The sequence below is a fragment of the Mustela putorius genome, unplaced genomic scaffold, assembly GCF_011764305.1.
Source record: "Mustela putorius furo isolate JIRA1106 unplaced genomic scaffold, ASM1176430v1.1 tig00003853_pilon_pilon_pilon, whole genome shotgun sequence".
In the NCBI taxonomy this organism is placed as follows: Eukaryota; Metazoa; Chordata; class Mammalia; order Carnivora; family Mustelidae; genus Mustela; species Mustela putorius.
In genome coordinates, this window is record NW_025422005.1 from 3,796,970 (window position 1) to 3,808,025 (window position 11,056).

General features: G+C 64.1%; 1 protein-coding gene across 1 annotated transcript in view; it reads right to left on the reverse strand.

The window, feature by feature from the left end:
- The window catches only part of CHD5 (chromodomain helicase DNA binding protein 5), a 59,548-nt gene extending 51,735 nt beyond the window's left edge, over positions 1 to 7,813 (reverse strand). The window contains exon 1 of the mRNA XM_045063640.1: positions 7,614 to 7,813. Within this exon, the coding sequence (XP_044919575.1) occupies positions 7,614 to 7,692 (79 nt within the window). The 5' untranslated portion in view covers positions 7,693 to 7,813. The remainder of the gene's footprint in view (positions 1 to 7,613) is intronic.
- Between the last annotated feature and the right edge of the window lie 3,243 nt (positions 7,814 to 11,056).

The window sequence follows — 11,056 nt, forward strand, 5'->3', positions numbered from 1 at the left end:
CCCAAGGGGGTTGGGGGGGACACACAACAGGGAATCTCAGCCTGAGCTCGTCTGCCACCCCGTGACCCAGGAGACTTTCACCGGGAAAGGGGCAGCGGGTCCCTGCTGAGTCAAGTTCAAGGAAAGAGAGCTAGCCCCGACCGGCCTAGGAAACCCGCCACAACTCACAGCAGTTGATGACCGCGTCAGCCGGACAACAGCACAGTGCCGACAGGCACACGCAGGCGCTCAGACACGCATGTGCACACCCAGGACACACCAACATCAGGCCTCCTGTCTTCCACACAGGTCCCCCTCACACCCCTCCTGGGGTCCCTGTCCCCTAGAGTCCCCAGGGTCCTGTGGCTCCCATCGCCACACTCTGGGTGCAGCTAGAGGGCGCTGGTGACAGCGGGCCAAGGGGCAGTCCTCCCTCCCGTCCCAAGGCTCTCCAGGGCTGGTTGCCACCTGTACCACTCCCTACCCGGCGCACCACCATCTGGGCAGCCCTCTGCCCCGAGGCCTCCCTCCAGGGGTGGGGGCTGTTGTACAAGCCCCCCAGGAGTCCGTGGGGTCCCAGTCCCCTCCCCATCCTGCTGGACAAACATAGGTGTGGAGAGAGACTGTGGCAGGACTGGGAGCCCCTACCGAGGCGGCGAGCTCAGCTGTCCTGGCTGGTGCGGGGCGTGGCGGGGCGGCCGGCCCAAAGCTGAGTTTAATGTGGGCCAGGTCTTGAGAAGATCCAGGCTGAGCTGACCCAGTCCTGTCCTGCCCCTCTAAGCCCTGGCACAGGATGGGCAGGGATTTTTCAGACTAGTTGAAAACCCGTACGGGGTCCCCCAGAGTCATCCTGGAGTGGCGGGGTCCGAGGTTGGGCCAGAGCTGTGCATCCACCCCTGCCCACCCCCACCCCTGCCTCCACCTCCCCCAGAGGCACAGGGAGACTGCCTGAGAGAGCCACCCCTGCACCCTGGCAATGCCCAGCCCTGGTTATATAAGAAGCAGGCTGATGCAATCGGGGGGGCCCTATCCCTCCTGCCACCTCCCCGAGTCCCCTGCTCCCCCAGCGGGGCAGCCCCCCACACTGGGAAGGCCAGCTGGGCACCTGGTCACTGACGGGCCAACCCGCCAGCACAGCTCACAAGGGGATGAGCAGGTGGCTGTGGGAGGTTATCTGTGCGTGGGGGGGGGGGAGGTGGAGGAGGGGGCAGGGGGGGTGCCCACACTCTAGGCCTAAGCCATGCCCACAACAAGCCTCAGAGGATGAAGCCCCAGACCCTCAGCCACGGACAGAGCCCCTCCTCCACTCCCAGAAGCCCTCCCGGTCCAGGGCCATCTGCTGGATTAAATCCCTCCTCCGGGAAGGTTCCAGAACCGACACACTAGGATAGGGACCCCACACCCCGCCCACTCCCCATCTCTGTCCACACTGATTCTGGCAGCCTGGAGGACCCCCAGAGCCGAGCTCTGTGACCCTCCCTCCCAACCCCTCAGGGTCGCACCCCCACCCCTGCCATCTTCACCCTCAGCTCCCCCTCCTGCCTCTGCTGCAACAGCCTCTGCGCTTTCTAAAACCAGACCTGGGGAGTCACACCCAAGTAACCCGGGCCCGGGGCCTCAGAGCAGCTCCCCAAGCCCCCAGCCCCTTGTCCCCTCCTCAGGGCACACAGTCAGGGGTAAGGTGGGATCCCACTGGCCCCGGGGTGAGGTTCTCAGGAAAGAGCAACCCCAGGACCCCCTGCCACCCCCCCACCCCCAGCCGGCAGTGCCCTCCCGCACCAGCCCTGCCCCTGCAGGCCCCGAGGCTCCATCGATCCAACCTGGGCTATAATTAGGACCCATTAGCCTTGTTATCTCTGCTACCTCCTGAGCTTCCAGGTCGGGAGCAGGCCCGGGGAGGGGGCAGGGGAAGCTGCTTTGGAGACAGAGACGGGCAGGGGGGCAGGGGGGTGGAGACAGAGCGGCAAGAGAGAGATACCTCAGCTGCTTCTTCCTGAGCTCACCCACAGCCCTCCCCCCGGCTCCGCCCTGGGGGACCCCCAGGCTGGCCTCATAGAGCCACTGAGAGCTGCAGCCCCCATGAGCTGGGTGGGTCCCTCCCGTGGCAGCACGCTGGCACAGTGCCAGGACCCACGGGGTCACCTGTGAGGCGCTGGGAGGGGCAGTACCAGGGGGTAATTTGTATTAATTCACCGACTCCACTCAGGAGCCCTGAGAGGTGGGACCATCACCCCTGTTTGCGGAAGAGCAGACAGGCTCGGAAGCCGCCTGATTTTACCCGCGGAGCTTCAGAGCCAGCAGGTGGCAGAGCCTGGGGGGAGCGCGGACAGGTGGTCCTCCCCTCTGCCCCTCTGCGGGCACCCGACCCCCCCCCCCAGAACTCAGGCCTCCCTGAATTTACCCAGAGGGCGCTTGAGCAGCGCAGCCCGTGTGCCGAGCCTGGGCCTCAGCCTAGGGCCCCAAGGTGACTCAGGTTGGCCGTTGGTCTGGAAAGTCCCACGGGGCCCCACAGGGGATGAGCGCTAGTCCACTCCACACTCTGCCCAGCTCCTGCCCCCTCCAATGGGAAAGAACGCAGCCCCTCGGGGAGCTTTGCAGACGCAAGTGATCAGAGAAGGACAGCACGCGACGGGGAGGGAGAAGTTCGGTCCTCTGATCTGAGGGCGCCTGAAGGCCCAGTGCAGGGAAGAGCTCCACTGCCAGGTCCAGAAAGACAGGCCAATCTGCTAGCAATGGGGACCCAGCCCAATACCCGCCATCCTCTCTGGGGCCTTGGGGGAAGGCTTCTTCTGTCCTCCACCTCCAACCCCCCACCTAGCAGGGGACAAGGTCGCCTGGTGGCCGGGAGGGAGGGAGGGACAGGGAGTGCAGACCTCAAACCACCACCCCTTCCTGGCCTGTTGCCCCCAATACCTTCCCAGTTGAGCCCACCTCTTCTTCATCCTTAAATGGGCCTAGCAGTGCCTCTGTCATGGGGTGATAGAGAATGAGAAGCCATGAGACGCTCAGTAAGGGCTGGGCGACGGCAGGTAGAGCTCAGGGCCCCCGGTGGGGTGGCAGACGGTGGGGGTCTCCAGCTGGCACACCGCTGAGCCAGGGGTTCCCAAGGCCTCTCGAGGGCTAGCCCAGGGGGCCACCAAGATGAAGGTTCCCATCAGTCCTTGGAACACCCCTACCCCACAGGCCCTCCGAGATCACGGGGGGGTGAGCACTCCCGCCCAAGTGAGGGTTAGTCATTTATTTATGACATTTAACAAAACCCAGACATCACCTCACTGGCGTCTCATCAAAGAGAGCATCGGTTCTGAGCACTCTGAGGCTTTGACCCTAAGGGACTGCGACCAGGGAGTGGGGATGAGGACAGGGACCCAGGGCCAGCAGGGACAGGCCCCCCGCATGCCCAGAGCACGGGCAGGCTGGAGGAAAGCACACCGAGGAGGGAGGCCATGGGGAGACGCGGCTGAGGGTCAGGGACAGACAGAGGCAGAAAAGGGAAAGACGGGACAGCCGAAAGGAGAGCAGCAGAGGCGAGCACTCGGGGAAGACAGACTTGGAAAGAGACAGACGGAGGGACAGACATGGGGGCAGAGTGAGGAAAAGACGGAGAGAGGAACAAGCACGGAGCCAAAGAGAAGGGCGGGCGGCCTCCAATGTTCTACCTGCAACAGCCCCGGACGCCAGAGACCACACACTGTGCTCTGTCCCCAGTTTGGAGAAGATACTGGGCAGATCTGTGTTGGGGACATGGATGGACGTATGGACGGACAAGGGACGGAGAGCGGGCAAGAGGGCTGGCTGGTGAGTGGTGGGTGTACGGTCGGTCGGCGGGTGGCTGGTCCTACGGCCACCAGAGATGGAGAGGTGTTTGCTGAGAGGACAGACACATGGGTGAGTGGGTTCCTCGGCGGCTGGTGACTCAATGAACTGATGAAATGATGGATGTGGATCCATCTGGAATGATGTGAATATCCCACAGCCCAAGGCACGGGGCAATGCATGCTGGTCACTTTGCCTCCCTCTTCCCAGCAAACAGTATCACCTACAGGCTCCCTGGGACCCCAAAGTCCGCATTTCCCCATGGGGGGTGGGGTTAGCTAAGAAGGCGTGAACCTTGGGAATCATAGCTATTACTCCCTCCTGGTCCCTGGGCTGCAGGAACCCTAAAATGCTCACGTGGCTGGGGCCAGTCACGGGCAGGGGGGACACGGGCCAGTCAGGTGACTGTGGGGCCAGAGTGGTCACACTGCCCAGCCAGGCGAGAGGCTGGGCTCACCAGCTCCGGGAAACCCAGCCCTCTGGCTCGGATGCCAAATCCCGCCAGACTGGGAACTCGAAGGAAAAGGCGGGGAGCACTGAGCCCCAGCACGGGGGTCACACTCCCAGCCCTCCTCCAGCCCAGGCTCCCACGCCCCCCAGCTTACGAGAAGAGGGCGCAAGACTCAGAAGCATCTCCTTGGGGAAGGCAGGTCACCGGCGCCCCTTGGTGGGTGCTAATGACAGCAGTCACACCTGTTATATGTGCTGGGCACTGTGACCTAAATGTTCCACGTGCCCTGTCTCACCAGTCCTCACAATAACCCTCTGTGAGGTAGCGGGTACCATATTCCCATTCCACAAGCGGGGACACTGAGGCAGAGGGCTGGGGAAGCATGCCCGGGCTCAAGCGGCAGAGCCAGGATCCGCCTGAGCCGGGAGCCCTCACTGTGACCAGCGTCCCCAACGCCTGCACTCCCGGCGGGATTTGGCATCTGCCGGCCCCGAATTCGGGGAGGCAGGCACCCACCCCTGCCTCCTCCTCCAAGCAGGCTCGCCCACCTGCCTCAGAGCGCTGGCCGCACAGAGCCCTGTGTGGGAAAGGACGACCCTGCCGAGGGGCGGGGGAGGAGGGGGCACGATGGAAAGCAAGATGTGATGAGACCAGCTCCTGCAGATTTGAAAATTAGCCTGAGCGCGCCCAACACACCAGCTCCTCCAACCACACACCGCGCTATTCTGGAACCAGCTGGCCCCAGGTCCGAGCGGGTGACAGCCAAGGGCTCAAGCCGAGGGCCACAGAGCAGCTGTGCTGGAGGGCTAGGGGGCCAGCTGGCCAGCACTTGGGGAGAGACACGAGGCCTGTGCTGAAGCTGTCACCGTGTCCAGAGGCCGGGGTGAGCTAGGGACTCCCCTCCTTCAGACACGGAGACCACAAGCACCTCTCAAGCGCCCACAGGGCCGGGTGCCAGGCAAAGGGGGTGATCAAAGGAGTCATACTGGACGGGGGAGCCCGGAGACAGAGAAGCTGGCGGTGATATGCCAGGGTGTAGGAAGTGCTGCCAAGAAAATAAAGCAGGAAAATGGTCCTGGGGCGGGCACACTTGGGCCAGGAGTTCCAGGAGGGCCGCCCCACGGAGATGTGTAGGCTGGAACCTACAGGACAGCAAGGAGGCAGCCGCGAGCAGTGAGAAGAGTGGGTCAGACAGAGGTCACAGCCCGTGCTCAAGGGCGGGATGGGGTTTGGAGTTTGGGGGCGTTCCAGAAGCATCGAGGAGGCCAGTGCGGTCGCAGTTTAAGAGCAAGGCGGGGTGGGGTAGATGCAGGGTAGATGCAGGTCGAAAAGGAGTTCATCGCCGTCCAAGCAGCGGAACCTGGGCCTGACTCATGCTCACAAAGATGACCCTGGCTACTGAGTGGTGGGGGGTCAGCGAGGTCTAGTTAGGATGCTCTGAAGTGGACCAAAGCCAGAGGACAGAGTCTTGGGCTGGGGACAAGGAGAGGAAGCTGGGAGCTTGGAAGGCTCAGGACATGGAGCCTTGCAGAAGGTCCCCAGGCCAGAGGGGCTGGGGCAGGATGGTTTCTCTGCAGGGCTTTGGGGTTGCTACCCGAGGCCCTGGGGACCTCACCCCTCTTCCCCACCTTGCCCTAGAGCAATGGACACAAGCAGGGCGAACAGGTGGTGTGCAGGTGACTTTGACAGAGGCCCAAGCCCTCTGGCCCAAATAGAGTGATACAGGTGCCCATCGACACTCCCGGTGCTCTGAGCCCCAACACAGCCAGGAAGAACCAGAGTCTGTGGGGGAAGCAGACAGGGGACCCCATCAGGGTTCAGTGAAGACCCAGAAATAAGCCTGTTAATGCATGTTCCGCTGCCCACTGCCCCATCAGTGCCACAAAGGGGCCACGCCCCAGGCACCACTGGGAATTAGTGAGGAAGCCAGAGAACAGCTTAGGGAGGAGCCAGCCTCCTGGGTGGAAAACAGCCTCTCCTGGGCCTCTGTGTTCCCTCCCAGGAAATGGGCCTAATTCCTTGCACCCAGGGTTCTAACAGTCAACTATTGTGCGAGCAACCCCTCCCATAAGAGACCACCTCACCCCCACTCCCCTAACCCGAGCAGGCTCTTGGCAAACTTGGCCAGACTGTCTGAACGGTGGAGGGAGGCCAGGCTCTGGAGGGGGCCTAGCCACAGCGGTAAAGCAAGCAAACAAGTGGGGAGTGGGGAATGGGGAGGAGGACCCCCCAGTGGGCGGGGCCCCCTGCTGGGAATCCCGACTCCAGGAAGGCTCAGAGCAGCCCCAGGGGTCCTGCGGGTCCTCCCCCCACCCCCCCCACCGGCACGCAGGGGATGGGGGTGCCAATTTGCAGAATGTCCCATCCGGCCTCCCTCCAAGGACTCCCGCGGCCACAGACAGCACAGTCTTGGGCTCGGCAGGGCCCCCGGACCTCCCACAAGTCTCTCAGGAGCCCGGAAGGGGCGACAGACTTGGTGCCGGGAAGCCGAGAAGAGTCCCCAGAAGGGAGGGAGGGAGCGAGGCGGGTGGACGGGGCGCGGCCCTGCCCTGCCGTGCCAGGAGGAGAACCGTCCCAAACAAATGGTGAGCAGTTAACTACAGAGTCGTCCTGCAAGGTTGCCCTGACGCACAAGCCCTGTTTGTGCCGGATTCGGAGAGCACGGAGAGGGCCGGGGCGGCGGCCCTGGGCGCCAGGCCCGCGGCCGAAGCTGGATGGGCTGGAGCGCCACTGCCCGGGCGATCTCGGACTGGAGGCGCCGGCGGCCCCGGCGAAGTGTTCGGGAGCGGCGGTCCCAGCGCCCCGCGGCCGGGAAGGGGAGCGGGAGTCCGAGCCCGCGCGCCCCGGCCCGGAGCCCTGGCGGGCCCGGAGGGAAACCGCCCCAGCCAGGGCGCTCGCGGGGTCCCCCCAGCGCGGCCGGTCCTCGAGCCGCTCCGAGCCCCACCCAGCGCGCCCCGGGGGCCGAGACGGGCGGGGGCTGGGTCCCGCCGGCCCCCGCGAGGCCAGGGGCGCGCGGCGCGGGTCCACAGCGCGGGGTGCGCGGCGCCGGGAGCTGAACGCGATTCCCGCCCCCTTCAAGGGCACGCGGGGCTGAGCCGGCGGCGGCGCCGCGCCCCCTCCCCGCCCGGGGCGCCCGGCGCAGCCCCCCGCACTCCTCCGCCGCCGCCTGCGGCCCGGGGGCCCCGACCGCACCCCGCCCTTGGCCGCCCGCGCGCCGCGCCCCGCTGCTCGCCCGGCCCCGCGCCCTTGGCCGCGCGGCGCCAGCAGGGCGGGAGCGCAGCCCCGCGGTCCGGGCGCCCCTCCTGCGCGCCGCCGGGCCCCGAGCCCCCCGCCGCCCGGCCCCGGGCGCAGCCGGCGCCCCGCTCACCTGACACCTCGTCCTCGTTCTCCATCTCGTCCGCGAACAGCCGCGGCAGCTCCTCCTCGGTGCCCAGCGGGCCCCGCATGCCCGGCGCGGGGGGGAGGGGAGGTGGGCGCCCCCCCTCCCGCCGGGCGCGGTGCCAGCCTTAACCCGTGCGCGGCCGGACGGGCGCGCGCGGCGGGCGAGGCGGCCTCGGCGAGAAGATGGCGGCCGCCTGCCCCCCCACCCCCCCAAACCTCCACCCCCCCGTCTCGACCCCCCTCCTCTCGGCCGCCTTCGCCCCGCTCCCCGCAAAGCCCGGGCCGCTCCGCCCACCGCGCCCCGCAGCCCGAGTCCCGCAGCCGGCCGAGGGTGGCGGCGGCAGCGCCGGCGGCACGGCGGCACGGCGGGGGGGCGGCACACATGCCCGGATTGTGACGTCCAGTCTGTTGCTGTGGCAACCCCATCCCATCGTTCCGGCAGCGCGACTAGTTAACAGCCGAGAACAAGTTGGGGGGACTAGTCCTGAGCCCCGGGCGCAGGGGGGCGCACCCGGCGCCCCGGCAGGGGGAGCCGTCGAGGCGCCCGCGCGCCGGGGCACCCGACGGCCGAGCGGGCAGCGGGGACTCGAGCGAGCCCGGCCCGGGGGGAGGCGGGCAGCGCGCCCCCGCGCACCCCAGGCAGGACCCCGCGCCGCCGGCCGGTAAAGCGCCTGCCCTGGGGTCCCCGCGCGCGCAGGGGCGGGGTCCCGCGGGCCGCGAGCAGCGAGCTCCGCACTCCGCTCACGTGCGCCGACAAGCTGGTGCACGGAGAATCCCGCAGCCGGCGCGGCCCTTCGGGAGGAAGATCAGAAGGAAATGTGTGGTCTGCACTTGGGGAAGGGTCGCTCCGGAGACCCGGTCTGATTCCTCCAGAAGAAAGCGCGCAGGCTGGTTCCTCCCCCACCCCAGGGCACCGCGCTCCCACGGCCCACGTGCCCTCAGCCAAACGCCCCTCCAGGCGGGGTCCTGTTGAAACACAGCCAGAGCCCCCGGGGTGATGCGGATCTGCGTTCTCTGTGCCCAAAGCTCCCGCTCGGAAGCGACACCTGTCGCAGAGCGGTAAGGCGCCTCGGCCACCAGCCCGCGGTTGTTAAAGGCGAAGATGGAGGCCGGAGCCCTCGGGAGCGAGGCTGGAATTGTAAACCAGGGCGGCCAGTCTGGGCTGCGGGAGGTCTTACGGCTACTCTTGAGAGCATCAGAGTTTCAGTGGCCCTTAGGACGGTCAGCTCTCCAACCCAAGAAGAGCCAGTAAAGGGAGGGCACCCTCACCTCTCTGCCTGGGGCCAGACGCATCTGAGGGAACCCACTGGAGACCCATGCGACTGCCTGGGACCCACAGGGTCTGCCTGACTGAGGAAGCAAGAAAGGTTCTAGGCTCTCCGCTCCAGCACCAACCCCTCTGGGCTTGGCAGAACATCTGGCCCATCTGGGCAGGCATTACCAAGATCCCCCTAGCACTGTGACAGCAGCACGAGGGCTCTCCCGGGGGTCTTTGGGGAATCAGGTGAGTTGTGACTGCCTGCTGAGGGCTCCCCCAAGCAAGGCCTCTCAGGAGATGGCAATGATTCAAGCCATGATGAACCCAAGCTGTGACCAGAAGGCCATGGATGGTCTAGGGCAGTTGGAAAGATGTGAAGCAAAACCTTCCTCCCCGTTCCCATCCAAATAAATTGCCAGCAAGCCCCAAACAGAAGCTGGTCTTCATTCATTCCTGGGCACAGGCAGGTCTGTCCAGCCTCCTGGACCCAAGTGCAGGGTGCCGGGAATCCCTTTTATCTCCCGGATCACTTTTAAACCACACCAGAGAGTGAGGTTGGAAGCATCCCAGGGAAGGCGGCCTACAAGGGCGAAGGAAGAGGCAGCAGGGCAGTGGGCTAAGCCAGCAAAGGGCTTCTCCGGTCTAAGGCTGTATTTCACATCACTGAGCATCTAGCCGAGGCGGCACCAAATCACTGTGCTTTAGCAGGCCTGCCTTGTCCCCGGCAAGGCTGCCTTGTTCGTTCCAGACCTCCTGTCTTTCTGAATGTTAACCATCCAAGAAAAACCCCTAAGCACCACCCAATCTTTCCACCCTCAGCAGCCCCGCCCCCGACCCCTCACCCCATCCCAGAAGAGGTCAGGACACCCAAAGGTTCTCTGTCCCACTTGAGAGAAACATTGACTTACAAAACTTCCCATCACCAGAAAGCCGCCCCCCCCGGCACACACCCTTAACTTTGGGTCCAACTGCCAAGGCGAGGCTGAGACAGTCAGACAACATTCGGGAAAGACCAGTTCCAGCTGCTCAACTGGACAGCAGAGCGCGCGGGTGCTCGCGGTCCCAGTCCTCTGTGGCCGTCGCGCCTTGCCCGCCGCGGCCGCTCGCTCACCATGCTCGCTGACCAAAAGCAAAACGAAGCGAAGCCTGGAACGGCAGAAACACATTGGATTTGGAACCAGGAATCCCCAGTCATATTTAAGGGAGAGCTCTGATCATGGTCAGACCATTAACAATAGTGACAATCAGCCCAGAATGTCTGGTGTTAAAAGCCGTCCCTAAAAAGGTGAAAATTCAGTAAGTTCTCCGATGCCGAGAACAAGCCCATCCTTCAGGTGTCAGTTTCAGGAGACAAGATGCTCCTGTTGGCTGATCACAGAGCTTGGAACTGCACTCCAGGGACGATTCAAAACCAAAATATATATTTTTAAATATACTGGTTATGAAAGCACCAAGGAAAAATTGCTTTTCCAAGAGCAGAGTTACAGGAAGTGGTTATCTTCCACACACGCCCCTAGCCATCTCAGTCCCTGGGTTCCAAGAATTTCTCAGATGCCCTGAGGTCCGTTCCATCGCGCCCCATCTTGACCACCTGACAGCCCTGTGAAGTGGAGCCCTGTCCCCACACTGCTCCCCGCAGGTCAGCACTCTGCCCCAGGGACTGCACTGCAGGCAGGATCCCGGCGTCTTCTGAGGTGAGCAGTAAACATCCCCTAGGAACCAAGGTCTCCCTTGTATGTGGAGCCCGTGTCTCAAGATGCAGGCCGCGCCCCAGCTGAACCCAAATCACTTGGGTTGTGGGGCTTCTCAAAAGGCAGACATCTGGGCCACGGCCCTGAACCTGAGAAGGTGCCTGTGTAAGCTTCAAGTCATCTTACGGGTTCTTTCTGGGTTCTAGGTGTGGGAGCCACTAATTCAGCTGGTCAGCACAGCATTAAGACTGTTTTAGTTTGGCCAGAAATAGCCTAGAAAAAAAGAACGTGAATTCTCAGATCCTCCCAAAGATAGGAAAGAGGAAAATGTCTAGATTACAATTTCCTAGTTTTTTGTTCCCTGCGAAAAGCAGCATGAGGGCATCACTTAAAAGGCAGCCCTCCCCCTGCTTCCCTCAGCACCACCACCCTGCTGGGATGGCAAATCCCACAGACCAGGCCTCTTCCTTCCTCCCTCCC